Source organism: Aspergillus costaricaensis, assembly GCF_003184835.1.
Source record: "Aspergillus costaricaensis CBS 115574 unplaced genomic scaffold BO79scaffold_34, whole genome shotgun sequence".
Taxonomy (NCBI): domain Eukaryota; kingdom Fungi; phylum Ascomycota; class Eurotiomycetes; order Eurotiales; family Aspergillaceae; genus Aspergillus; species Aspergillus costaricensis.
Window position 1 is genome coordinate 117423 of NW_020291834.1, and position 14345 is coordinate 131767.

The 14345-nt window shown below is 50.9% G+C and overlaps 3 protein-coding genes across 3 annotated transcripts; 1 reads left to right on the plus strand and 2 right to left on the minus strand.

Moving 5' to 3' along the window:
- Positions 1–1059: 1059 nt before the first annotated feature.
- On the minus strand, positions 1060–5388 carry BO79DRAFT_156870 (Arf family guanine nucleotide exchange factor SYT1; the record flags this gene model as incomplete). The annotated part of the gene is made up of 3 exons (XM_025678834.1): positions 1060–3566; positions 3621–4856; positions 4962–5388. 3 exons carry the CDS (start codon positions 5386–5388, stop codon positions 1060–1062), a joined length of 4170 nt encoding a protein of 1389 aa, XP_025535916.1.
- A 3758-nt stretch (positions 5389–9146) lies between these two features.
- Positions 9147–11438, plus strand: BO79DRAFT_290055 (M14 family metallopeptidase). The gene is made up of 2 exons (XM_025688846.1): positions 9147–9692; positions 9764–11438. Exons 1-2 carry the CDS (start codon positions 9282–9284, stop codon positions 11228–11230), a joined length of 1878 nt encoding a protein of 625 aa, XP_025535917.1. The 5' UTR covers positions 9147–9281; the 3' UTR covers positions 11231–11438.
- A 111-nt stretch (positions 11439–11549) lies between these two features.
- BO79DRAFT_179864 (dicarboxylic amino acid permease agtA) lies at positions 11550–13861 on the minus strand. Its single transcript, XM_025680057.1, has 4 exons — positions 13477–13861; positions 13419–13425; positions 13206–13366; positions 11550–13132 (listed from the first exon to the last, which is right to left on the minus strand). Exons 1-4 carry the CDS (start codon positions 13683–13685, stop codon positions 11818–11820), a joined length of 1692 nt encoding a protein of 563 aa, XP_025535918.1. The 5' UTR covers positions 13686–13861; the 3' UTR covers positions 11550–11817.
- Positions 13862–14345: the final 484 nt, after the last annotated feature.

Here is a 14345-nt window from a genome sequence, read left to right on the forward strand (position 1 = left end):
TTATAGCACAGACATACTATGGATGTACCTCACGTGCTACATTACCTATTATCGCCTGAGCATTGAGGTGAGGTGAGGTCATGTTGGGTGAATGAATGATAGTGGATAGAATATGCAGTACTGTATTCATCGTTGTTGCTATCACAGGTGTAGTCAAGTCATTACCTTGGCTCTACGGTGAATTGTTGACTTTACTAAGCACGGTACTAGTTAGGGCTGGATTACTATATTTTCCCTGCTGTCGCTCAGGCTTTTCAATCATGTGAATGTGGAGGAATAAGCTGAGGCTGTTGGTTTCTGATTCATACTAGTAATTTTTATTATAGTTATGCATTGAATGCGTATTTAGTAGTACTTGTGCTAGAAGTATATATTGAGACATGTATCTCATACATCAATTTTACATACTATCAGAAAGCCCATGCTAATCATGGTGCTACCGTATACGAGGTATAACTAGAAGCCAGATCTATTTTGATCCTCAAGCTAGAAGCATCTTTCATAACTAGCTAGCTCCTACATACGAATCCAACAATTTTCCAATGCCATATCACGCCAAACATAATCGCCAGAGATCTCATGCACTGGTATCTCGAGTTCAACATGACAGAAGAAAAAACAACTAAGCAATACCATGCCAATTTTCCGCCCAAGTGCCTTACTCGAACACAATACATAAGAATCCAGCCAGAGAACGACCCATCCGGAAGATCCAACAGAGACAAGCAAACATTAAAGAAAAACTGGAAAGTGGTATCAAGGTCGTAACGGCGCCGGACTCGGTCTATTTGCGGAGTCCGCGCGCAGAAAAATCTATCAAGTTGAACCGGGGGACACAAAAGGAGAAGATGGGTAACGTCAGAGCTCTAAAGCATATAAGAGGTAATAGTAATACGAGACGGTAGAGAAAGGCAAGATGCAATGAAAATGGATTCAAAATGGGGTATAAAGTAAGTCAGTCGTAAGATAATGAGAACGAAGAAGAAATTAGACGGGTCTTGACAAGGGTGAGTTGAGAAGATATTTTTTCTTGGTTTCGCTTGAAATTATTCGCTCTTTTTATGCATTGACAGCTTGCTCGGGCGTGGCAGTAAGTTTTTTGGGCGTGGTCTCGTCGACGGCATTGCTATCTTCGTTCAAAGAGGATTGGTCGGGATCCGCGGTGACGAAGGAGTTCTCAGTGTGTTTGGAGCTCGACTCGAAACCATCGTCGCTTTTGGCCTTCTGGACCTGGCTATAGAGATTTTCTGACTCTTCGACGAAATGCGCACTATTCCTGGTGCCTGGGCTCAAACTACGCAGGGAGTGCGGATGGCCGGGGTGCAATGACCCTGAGGTGATCGAGTCCGCACTACTGGTGATAGCTGGATCGGACATTCTCGGCTCTTCCGATGGAGTGGGCTTCCGAAGTTTGAGCCGTTCCTCGGGGGGCATATTCTGCCACTCGCTTCCAAAGGTGATAATTGAAGCCTTCTTGCCATGAACAGTAAAGCTAGCAGACTTGCGCGACAAGCCTTCGCCTTCACGCGCTCCTTGGCCGTCCTCGTGCGCGCCAGCGGCGGAAGCCGGGTCGCGAGGTTTCTTGCTGCGAGGGAGATGACCGTGGTGCACACCAGGCGCATCCCGGAGAGTCCGGTGAAGGCTGCGGCGTATCCGACTGGAACGGTCCATTTGAGTTGTCTCTTGGGTGTCGATCTGCTTCTGATCAATATCGCCTTCCTTGATGACAAGGGACTGTCTCTTGGTCTGAGGAGAGGTGTTCACCTCCAGCAAACCTGCCTCGCGAAGCACGCGCTCTTCGCCATCGTCAAAGCTTCCGGGGGAAGTGATTTTGGAGGCACGTGAAGCCAAACTGGAGACATCTAGCTTGCTGGCAGCACTGAGCACAGAGGCTTCCCGGGTCAGTCGGTTTGACGGCTCGGGAGAAGAAGACTTTGTACGCTCCTTGAGATCTTCTACCGAGAGTCGTCTGCCAATCCGAGAAGCGGCCTCGGATGACGCGAAGGATGCAGGAATGCTCGGTCTGCGCAAGTCTTCTGCCGCAGGCTGGGGTGCCGGTGGTTCGCAGATGGATGGAGGCTTAATAGACTCAGGGTGCGGTGAAGGCGGCGCCGTCTCTTTGATCGGTGATGCTAGTTTCTCTGGCACAGCTTCATCCTCCGTTTCCTTGGACTCGGGGGAGGTGGTATCCGCAGGAATCTGTAGCTGCAAACGCTTTTGCTCGGTCAAAGATGGCGTTTCCGCGTCCCCTTCACCCAAGTCGCGAACGAGAACTTCGCGGTAGCATCTGGTACGCCAGATATCCTGCCTCACCCACTTGAGCTTGGCAGCCATGCGCCCCGCAGCCATGATCACGCTCTCCCGCGCCCTGGAGTGCACCGGAGTCAGGACCTGCAGATGTCTAGCGTTCCTTAGCAGATCGTCAAGCTGTCGCTGGCTGACGAAAAGTTTCTCATTGGCCTCGCGGATCTTCTGGCGCATCAGATGTTCCCGCGCAACGATCAGATCTTCCCCCATATCTGCCCCAGGATTTGGCGACGGCGGTTCCTTTTCGTTGAGAGAAACACTAGAGCCCCGGCGGCTCATCCGATTCCGCTGCGCCTCGTAGTCGGTAGCCATCATGCCCTTGCTCCGGACGCCAGTGGTTCGGAAGGCTGCGGCATAATTGAGTTTTGCCAGCCAATCATTCATATCTGACTCGCTATTGGCTAAGAATACTTCCTCCAAAGCGTTGTGCCGAACAAATACAAACGCATGTTTGTGTTTCTTATAACCGCTATCGATCAAAGACACTGCATCATCAGTTTGCATGATCCCATCAGGTTTGAAGTCGGTCAAAGGCGGTTTGAATACAACAGCTCGGCGGCGGCCTTCTTTGTAGTGGGATTCCTCTTGGTGTATCAATGACTTGACCCAGTTGACGTCCCTGAAAAAGTAGAGCTTCGAGAACGTCAGAAGGGCACCCCATTCTTGCCATGGGGATCGAGCCTTCTTTTTCTTTGGGTCTTTGCGCCAAAGCAATCCGACCTTGGCTACTTTGATATCCACCAGGCCTGGGTTAGAATCTATTGGGTTTTCCATACTCGAAGGCATGAATGCATCTGGCCGTGAACGCAGGGAGACAATCTGCAGCACAGCGGCTTTGGAAAAGGCACGATGGAGATTCTCAATATCTGGCGGTCCATCCGTTCCATTACAGCGATACGGATCGTCCAGGTTCATCACATCCTTCAGACTTGGTCGAAGAGAGTCGAGTTTTCCATCCATGATCAAGGTGTATGGATCAACGGGCTCTCTGGTAGAACGACCAAGGTGGTCGGAGCTGGCCGTCTTGAACAATGTTCGGCGAGGCTTTGGAAGGTGGCGGCCGTTGGGATTCGTGTCCTCGATGCGAATGAAGGGTGTGTAGGAGATGTTCTCATAGAAGCACTCCAAGATATCTTCTGAAATGCCTTCTCCACGGGTATTTTTGACATAGTCTGGTTTCTGCATCTTCCTCTTATTATTCTTGTTGAAGACGTCCGTGTGTAAGATCAGGATCGAAAATGCAATGAAATATGCCTGGTCTGCAAAGGACAGGAGTTAGAGTATTCCATAATGTGGGTGCTAAGGTGACATACCAGTACTCGCAAAGATACCCGGATTACACTCATGGTATCGGTCAGCGAAGCTCTGGAGGAAACGGTCGATTTGCTGAGTCTCCTTTGGTAGTTCCACTTCCATCAATAGCTTCCGAATGGCCATATCGATCGGATCACCAAAGAAGGAGAATCCTCTCATGTACTTGCGCAGAGCGTTCTTGTAGAACTCATCGTTCGATTGAGAGAGTACACTGGCAATTACACTCTTGGGTACGGTTGCCTCAAGCCGCTCCAAATACGTAGTCGGGGTATCATTTTCCTGTCTTTCTGGATAAGAAGGCGACTTGGTGACCGGAGTCTCCGCGCCCCTGGCCGCAGGAGACCCACTCCTGGGGAACGGGGGCTCCGAGTTCTGCCGCAGCCGCTGTGGGATGTTGAATATATCGCCAAAACTTTTCCGTCCACTGGTCGAAGTAGACGTTCGTCCAGACGAAGTGAGGTGGGGCGACTGTTGCGGCTCATTGTCCCGGATATTGGCCAAAGAATCTAATGTAGATGAGCGAGCCCGCGTGGTAGGCGGCTTACGTGTTCGAATGGATGGCGTTGAATGGCTCGAATGAGCGGAATTTGCCGAGTCCTTTCTCAACAGAGGGGGCCGAGGAGAGGAGACACCAGCTGAGGAGCGCGACGGCGACGGCAGTGGAGAGACGTGATCCCGGTCATGATCATCTGAAACATCCGACGTGGGAATCGAAGAGTCCGGTATCGACTTGGGCGCACGTCCATTGAGCGACTGCGAAGCTGTTGGCTTGGGGGGCAAGGGAAAGAGGGGTCCCTTGTTCCTCTTCAAGCGAGGCATACGGAATCGTTTTGTGCTGGAAATTGAACCCTCGCTCGTTGGAATTCCACGCGAGGCCGAAGAGCCATGATCCCCACGATCTTGATCAGAACGGGATGACTCGGAAAACCGTGCATCTGTCACGGAAGAGCGATGGGAGTCACCAGGTTGATCACGACCACTGCTCCGTATGGATGTAGTCGATAGACGACCCGGTTCCTCGCCGCTAACTCGAGACTCTGGTCGGCCTGGATTCACCGTCTGCGACCCCGTCGAGCCCTGGGCAGTATGCCTGGACTTCCCATTGATCGTGGACTGTTGTGGGGGAATTTCTTCCACCGTCGGGGTTTTCGAATCGGGGAACAGTTTGAATTTGTTCTTTCGCTTTACCGGCTCCTCGAATTCATGGCTTGTCGGCGCGGTCGTGATGATTGTAGCTATAAAGCGCAGAGGCATTGGAAGGTCAGTCAACAAAGCCAAATTGTCGGGCGGGGAAACAAGAGGTGCGAAAGTCGTCGACTCTGGGATGATGGGTGACTTACGCGGAGGCAAGGATGGCACAGGAGGGATCTCCTGCTCTGCTTTAGCGTACGACTTGGACAATTGCGGGTCCGACGCATGACGAAGCCTCATGAAACTGAAACGGTTCATGCGCCAATTCGGGCCGCTGCCCGGCAACAGTGAGTTCCCAGTGTTTCTGGGCTTCACGGTGGGTTCTTCAGCGCGACTGCGACTTTGTGTGAGGCTAGGACCATCAGCCCTATAGTCGTCGTTGTGCTCGGCATCATCTGGACCAGCCAGCGATGGTGACCGTGGAGCAGATTCAGAATGTCTGGGGGCAAGGGCGGTCGTCGAGAGCGTCGGACGAGGCAGCTGTTCGCTGTGACGGGATTGCGGTGGATCGTACAGATAGCTCCGTCGTTTGGCTTCGTTGTCAGAGGAGCCGAGGCGCAGTGCTTTCCAATGCATAGTGACGACGATTTCCAGGAATAGTGTTTTATGTAATCCTGCAGCGCAGCGTGCTTGAGAGACCCATCCGATACTGCTCGATTGATACTTGGCGATCGTCCCACAGCGATAGGTATAACACGGCTTCAGTCGGATTTGCGATCGGAGCTATGGCGACGGCAAGCTCTGGGGGGAATTTGAGCGAATATGTCACCGGTCGGGCAGACCAATTTGCATCGCGAACCAGCGGAAGGGGAGAGTGAGGCAGGGAAAAGTTGGCAGCGCAAGGAGGTGGGGGCAAGATCGCTGGGCGGAGGAGCGCAGGTCGTTTAAAAAAAGGGGGGGTGGTGGAAAGGAGGTGGAGGTCGTCAATCACCAACGCGAAAAAGCAGTGATCCGGAAATATCGTAATGGTCGCCAATTGAAGACGGTCACATCGCCAGGTTGCGAGGTCGATGGAAAGGGTTATGGAGGAGAGAGGGAGGCCGCTTTGAGAATTCCGGGCGGGCGTGGAGAGACTCAAGGCAGGGCAGGGCAGGTGAGGGGACCAAGTAAACCACAACCACAAACTACTAACTAGTAACTAGTTAGCAGCAGTGAACAGTACTACTTAGTACTGCTAGAACGCAGTCCCGAAGAGAGCCAAGGAGGGGCAGAGCAAAGAACTTTTAAAGTAAAGTAGTAGTAGTAATGATAGGGCAATATAAATGAAGAGAAAAATAAATGCTTAGAATTAGGAAAAGAAGAAGTTGAAAGACTGAAGGAATGGAATGAGTGGGAAACCCGGGGGATGGTGGTTGGCAGGAGGGCTAACTAAGAATCACAGCCAGGCAAGAGAGAGAGAGAGAGAGAGAGAGAGCCGAGACAAGACGGAACAGCGATGATGCTGCTGGGGTTCACTTTCCACTGCTGCTGACGACGGAGAGATTCCAGAAATAGTGGAGTTGGTTTCTGTTGGACTTTCTCTTTCCCATTTTCAACCAACCACACGTGCGCTCGCTCTTGTTTACTGTGGATGTCTTTTTTTTTTTTAGTATTTTAGTATTTTAGTGTTTCCTTTTTAGCCCGTCAGCCTCCCTTTACTGTGATGGTTCTTTTTTTATTTTTATTTTTATTTTTCCTGTCGCGATTTTGACTGGCATGTCAATTAAATTAATTATAAGCTCCATTACATTTTCCATGCCATCTATGTATCTATGTACGTATCTGTCTTGTGTTCTTCAACCAGGGGTTATCCTTACATGAATCATGTACCACCTTCATCAACACACTACACACACACTATTCTTAAGAACAATTGTAAATAGCACTCAATGTCTTTCATTGCTCTAAATATGTCTACGATCGGGTCTGGTCTGCAGAACCTCGGATTGTTTCCCAGTGGGTTTGTTTCTATCTTTAACTTCCAAACAGCCCCTAGATACCCTCATCCGGAGTAGCCAGACTAGTTCCTTCACTAGTAGCCAAAGTGGCAGTATGGGGGGGGGGGGGAATTAATTCCTGCCCGCAAAGAGCTGGCTGGTTCCCCTTCCGTTGTTCCCTCCCGCCTTATGCTGATCGCAGGACCCTCGACTCGCCCTTGACACAACCCTGACAGCCAGACCCTGTATGTATGTAAGTCTCTGTTGTTGGGTGAGTGGAAACCACAAATGAAACTATAGACCGGGAAATAAGGAAGAAAGCTGCAAGGCGGCGCCGATGGAGCTGCAAGTTGCACTCGCATCCCCAGCCATGCATCCACGTGACCGGGGTCTGGCCACGTCAGGCCCCAAGGCCATGACCACCGCTGGCGTCATCTCTGGCTATCCTTTTCGCCCGCCAGATCCGCCGCCCAATTGTCGCCCCCATCGCCCTTTTTCGTCTGTCCGGTCAAACTTGATTTGCATCATCTTGGCTGCCGCTGGATGCCGGTAGGCCAAGTCTTTGTTCTTCTAGGCATCTGCGTTCCTTTCAATTGGATCACTTAGGAACTTCTGCAGTTTGTCTGGATATCGGTATCCTGACTCTTTCGAACCAAGGTTCCGATTAGGAACGGAACCGCATCTTGTTCATAACTTACTCACTTAGCTCACTGTGGTGTTTTGATTACTGAGATGTTTCTCGAATGCTGTCCATGAAATCCCACGTAGTGCATATTGGAGTCAATCCGTGCTCGATGATGCCTGGGATATATAGAAATATGCATGTTCCTCTCGTTTCATATCCAGAGTCTGGGATTTATGTAAGCTGATATTTGAGGTATCAAGATACCGAAACTAATATTGATACACAATGCGTCTCCGAGAAGTATACCTCCTTCGTCGATAGATTGAGAGCTTCAATTTCATCATGACGACATAGAATTTCTCAGCACAGCTGGCCAAATTTATGTGGCAACATCGACAAACTTTGTAAGCAATGCTTGGAGAGTAGTAGTAGGGATACCGCTTTATCATATAAGGCCATGTTCGCAGGGCCGGACAGAAGCTCGGAAGCTGCAACTCTGGCTCTTGGGACCAAGTATGAGTACGATCCCTTTGCTTCGTCTTGCTGGAAGGGAATGGGTCTGACACGTACGATGATCTGGCTGTACGGCCACACATACGACGCTGGGTGGACTTCTGTGGGGATCGGTCTAGACCATCAAGATCAGTCACGGTCTCGACTTTCATCCACTGATTGTGGTGTACCAGCTTCTATATGTACAGTCCCTCCTTCACCACGCAAATAGCAACCAGCATAGGATACCTGGCGAATTGTGAGCAAATGAGCCTTACAAGGAGTGTCTCACCACGTCCCATCTGAGTCCAACCTGTGAGAACTTCTGGTTTTAGCGGGGCATGTTAACCGGCGTGAAAAGCGAAATAGCGAATCCATGAAAATGCGCTCATAGTTATAGTGTACGATAATTTGACTATCAGTCACTCTGTATCTACCGTAGCCTTCGTCTTCCGATGGCACCTTTATGGCTCATCAGAGGCATGCTCTGTGTGGTCCTGTCGAGTCAGGTAAGGCTTCGATAACTGCTAGTGCCAAGACTTTCGCATGACCCTTATACCGAAGAGACCCTTTTCTCCCCAAATATACCCGCAGGATCTTCTTGTTTGATGCCTTCTGGGACACTACATACTGAGAGAGAAGTGTTCGGCAGAGCAGAAGCGCAGACATCCTTGCCTAATCCGGAATGGCGGGTCAGCGGAGCCAACCGGGGCGTGACATGATCACTAGTCCTAGAATGGTTAGAAGCACTGACTGTCCGCAGCTGTAAGCTAGTCGGAACAGGAATAGTTCCCGGGCCATCCAATGCGGGCATCCATTCGATCTTCTCCAAACTTCGATTATGGCTGCATTCGCCCTCGCCGACTTAGCCTAATCATTGATCGTGGTCCTTTTAAGTGCTAGACTAGCTCTTGTCCAGCTCGTGGTGGCTGCAGAAATTATACCTCGGCATTTCTATCACATCTGTTTAAGCTTGTGCTGACTATGGCACATTTTCTTCTATGCTATATCTCAGCCTTCTTCATATAAGGTTCAACTCTCCGACTCAGTAACAGAGTCAGTTATACAAAGTTTACTACTCCTTTTATAGAGATTGAAGATGAAATGAAGCCAAGTTCAGCAGATTATTGATTCCAGAGTTCGACTACTTGGCAGCATTCCTGGTATTGTGGGGAGACAGTCCAGGTGCAGCCATAATCGATGCCTGAGGCACATAGCACAGCCTCGTCTCCACTCCTACTTACCAAGTCACACCCACCATTCCTTCCGTCTCTCGGTCTCTCCTCTCTAACTTCTGCTCTCGTGCACCACTTCTCTTCCCTCTCACGCCATCCTTCTCCATCTGTTCCCTGTCAAACTTCTGTCTGTCGTTTTAGGCTTTCTGAAGGAGATGACTCGGTAACTACTATATAACCCTGGCGTACTCAACATCCAATATGCGTCACCTCTTATCACTGCTCGTGCTTCTGATCACATCGGCCGCCCTGGTCTCCGCCGTCCCCGCCGGCTCCATTATCACTCCACAACCACCCGTCGAGCCCGTTCACCTTCTCTCTCCCCAGCCTTCTGATCCCCGAAGGCCATGGACTCGCCTCCGTGACTGGGTTATCGAGTCCATATGGGGCATTGAAAAACCCGCTTCTCGTCGATTCCCACTCAACGATTCCCCGCGCAATCGCTCTCCTCCTTCCCGGATCCTGGCGCGCTACGGTAGTGACGTCGTACTTCGTTTCAGCCTGCGCGATCACGATGAGGCCGAAGCACTAGCCCAGGCCGCAGACATTCTGTTCCTGGATGTATGGGCGTCTACTCCAGCATTCGTAGATATCCGGCTGGCCGAGGAAGTCGTAAGTGGATAATCCTTCCGTCCGCATCTGCCTGGTGACTGATGACTGATTCGCTGTGACCCTCGCAATAGATTCCCTCGTTATTGGGCTTACTACCAAATTCCCTCCAGACTGCATATACTCCCCTGATAGAAAACTTGGCAGAGAGAATTTATACGACCTATCCATCGAAGAAGCCGATAGGGCTTGAAGGACAATCGGGGTTTGCGCCCTCAAATCGGCCTGCGCCGAAATTTGGTGACCTTTTCTTCCACGAGTATCAGCCTCTGTCCGTCATTGTTCCCTGGATGCGGCTGCTAGCGTCCATGTTTCCATCCCATGTGCGCATGATTAGCATTGGAGTATCTTACGAGGGTCGCGAAATTCCCGCCCTCCGACTGAGCGCAGGCAGCTCTACCGCGGCGTCAGGCCCTCGTAAAACCATCATCGTCACGGGTGGTAGCCATGCTCGCGAATGGATCGGCACCTCAACCGTAAATCATGTAATGTACACTCTCATTACGAAGTACGGGAAATCCAAGGCCGTCACCCGCCTTCTACAGGACTTTGATTGGGTCATGATCCCCACGATCAATCCCGACGGCTATGTCTATACCTGGGAGACAGACCGACTATGGCGCAAGAATCGACAGCGGACCAGCCTACGCTTCTGTCCCGGGATCGACCTTGACCGCGCCTGGGGCTTCGAATGGGATGGCGGTCGGACCCGCGCGAACCCTTGTTCCGAAAATTATGCTGGAGACGAGCCTTTCGAGGGCATGGAAGCACAGCAATTGGCACAGTGGGCGCTCAATGAGACGCAAAACAACAATGCTGACATCGTGAGCTTCCTTGACCTTCACTCTTACTCTCAAACAATTCTCTATCCCTTCTCCTACTCCTGCTCGTCGATACCCCCAACGCTTGAGACCCTGGAAGAACTAGGCCTAGGCCTAGCCAAGGCTATTCGTTACGCGACTCACGAAGTCTACGATGTCACATCCGCCTGCGAAGGCATCGTCACTGCCAGTGCGGCAGATAGCAACCCCGGGCGATTCTTCCCCATTGGCGGCAACTCTGGTGGCAGTGCCTTAGACTGGTTCTACCACCAAGTGCACGCGACCTTTTCGTACCAGATCAAGCTTCGCGATCGCGGGAGCTACGGGTTCCTCCTCCCTTCCGAACACATCATTCCCACCGGCAAGGAGATCTACAATGTCGTTCTGAAGCTAGGATCCTTCCTCATCGGGGGTGACTCATTCGACATCGATTGGGAATCAGAACTCTTCGATCTGTCAAAGGAGGAGTCAGATCTGGACACCCGCTATCCAAATTCTAATGACCGCTCCCCGGCATATCTACACAACGCCAATGACCCAGTACCTCACACCGGCGAGGACGAAGACGAGGACGAAGACGAGGACGAAGACGAGGACGAAGACGAGGAATGGGTAATGCTGGAGGAAGAGGACTTTGAAGACGATGATGATGACGAAGAAGAGAAGGAAGATGCATATTGGGCCACCGAACACACATTCGAATTCCGGCGACGACGCTGACGATGAACAAACTAATTAAACCTATTTATATGACTCCCTCACCCATATACTCTCCTTTTGATGATGATCAATAACGACTAATGACGGCTTTGCGGGACTGATGGACGTGTTTATCATGTTCTGTTTATCAATTCTCCCTTACATCTTAGATAGTGTCCTTTCCACGTGCCTATAGCCTATACCGCTTAGGTGTATTCTCTACATAATTAAATACAGAGTAATTCAATGAATTGTCCTACCAAGTAATTGATCCGAGTAACCATTCGGTGTTTCATTCCCTCTGTACTGTATTGAATCGGTAAGGAACTGGAATTTAACTCTCATATAATCCAACTTCACCTCACTATTTACCCAGGTGCCGTGTATCATGATTATCGTCATACATTCATTCATTAGGTATCATTCCGATGCATGTAAATAAACCCCCGCCCGGCAATTTTCTAGATAAACTAGCCAAGCACACGAACAGCATCCCTCATCTAGTAAGAATGATGAACCATTCGCATCCCTGACGCCCAGTAGCAGAAACAAGGGAAGAGTAGAAGAAAGAAAAAGGGAAAATAAAAGAAATGCATGAGAAAATATAACTAGAACAACCACGCCACAAACTTCCGATAAAACCACCCAGCCTTGCCCTCCGTCTCCTCCTTAATAGCCTCCCGGCGATAATACTCCTCTTCCATCCGATCTACGACATCCTTGCCCGTGAACAGATCTGCCTCGTACGGGCTAACTCCTTTACATCTCGTGACGAGCTTATACCCGAAGATGAGAATCAAGTACAAGGGGATTCCCAAATACGCCGTAATAAAGGTCTTGTAATCAAAGTTACCCCATTTCTTGTTGTGGGTGAAACAGTCGTAGCTCTTGGTGAGACAGATGATGATACAGAAGACCAGGGCGACGTAGGAGCCCGCGGTGCCAAGGGGAGCGCGGTACGCCAGGTCCGATTCGGGGATGTTTTGGGCCTTGCGCGCGCGCACAAAGTAGATGTGTGTTACGAGGAGGGAGATCCAAGTGAGGAGACCGAAGATGGTGACCAGGTCGACGAAGTAGCGGAAGACGGTTTTAGAGTCGCTGGAGACGTTCATGTAGGCGATACAGGCGATGCAGGCGCAGAGGATGAGGGCGTAGACGGGGACGCCGCGACGGTCGGTTTTGGAGAGGAATTTGGGAGCTTTGCCTTCTTTAGCGAGGCCGTAGATGGTTCGGGTTGCAATGTAGAGATCTGAGTTGGCGGCGGAGAAGACGAAGAGGAGGATGCAGGCGTTGAGGATGTGAGGGAGGACGGGGATTCCTGCTAGCTGGATGGCCACGACGAAGGGAGAGGCCGCGGCGGAGCTCGATTGGTTCGTGGCGAAGATGAGTTCCTTGGAGTTGTAGGGGACCAGGGTGCCGACAAGTAGTACGGAAACGATGTAGAATACAACAATGCGGAAGAAGGTGAGTTTGATGGCCTTGGGGATGCTCTTGCGGGGATTTTCAGCTTCGCCCACGGTCACACCCACGAGCTCGGTGCCGAGGTAGGCAAAGGTGGCGGAGACCATGGTGGCCCAGAAAGCGTAGAAGCGGCCGGCTGGGCCATCGTCGATGTAGGTGTTGAAGGCGCCGGGATCTTTCCAGTAGCGGAAGCCTTTGCGGTCATGATCGGGTCCACCACCGAGCATGAGGATGAAAGAGAGGAGGATGATACCCAGAATGACGATAACCTTGAACGAGGAGAGCCAGAACTCGAACTCGCCGAAAAAGCGGACTCCAAAGTAGTTTATGGTGACAATCAGAACAAGGAATATGGTTATCCAAACACCTGCGTTGACTCGGCTCGTGTCTATCCAGTAGGATATTACGAGTGCGCCGGCAGTGAGTTGGTTGGGTGTGACAATGATGTATTTGAACCAGTAGCTGTGCAAGAAGCCCGAGTCAGCGGTGGTACTAGAGACAATAGGCTAAAGCGAGGGTAAAGGGAGGTTCGTACGTCCAACCAAGCGCGAATCCAAGAGCAGGGTCACAGAATCGCACAGCGTAACCTGTAAAGCCGGATGACAATGGGAGCCAGGCAGCCATTTCTCCCAGACCGCACATGACAAGATATACAACAAAGCCAACAACCGAGTAGGATATGAGGATGGATGCGGGCTGTGCGAGTCAGACTAGAAGTTCCCAATTAGGTTGTTATTGGAGTACTTACACCAGCCCTAGACAACTGATTAGCGTGGAACAAAACTGCAAGTGACGGTCCGACTTACTTTGCGAGAGCAGATCCAGTTCCTATGATGAGACCCGTGCCAATTGCACCCCCAATGGCTATCATGGAGATGTGGCGGGCCTTCAGGGCACGATGCAGATCATGGTCGCCAGGAGCAGCCTCGATGGTATCCTCGCCGCTGCCATAATCCGTCACGTATTGTCGTTTTTCGGCGGGCATGTCGGCGGAGCCATGTTCTCTGATGCCCATTTCTTGAAGTGAGACGCACTCACTGCACTGCAATGAAAGGAGCGAGAGAGCTAGCGAGATCAAATGTGATGATCGGGGAAAGTCTGCACAGCGCAACGGGATGGGGGGTTTGAGGAGGAGCAGCAGCTGAGGGGAAGGAATGAGGAGAAGAAAAAGGAAAAAAGTAAGAGGGTAAGTGAAAGGAAGGCAAAGCAAACAAACTCGGCTTGAGTATTTTTACAGTAAAAGTTACTACTGCTACAATTAATCCCTACTAGATACTAGATCCTCGATAACTCTACCCCATACTCCATTTAGGTTACTAAGTACTTAGTCTCAGCCACCGTACCGTTACGAGGACAAATCCAGGTCACCTGGTTCAGGGTAGCATCGGTCAGATCCTCTCCATCGGGTCCTTTTCTCGACCAGAGTCCAAAGATGGAAGTAATCAGTCGCGATCTGATGCCGCCATGACGATACACAAAGTCCACCATTGGCCGGGTTGAGAGCGGACGGGCTTGGCGAAGCATAACAGAAACCAGTTCTTATCTTGCCAGAGATACGCAGTAACCACCCAGCGCTCATTGTCTAGTGGTAGACTCAGCAGCCACCCATGGGACAGGTGCCATTTTCCCCTTAAGATGCATCGGGATTGACCGAAATGCCATCCCCGCGGGGCAC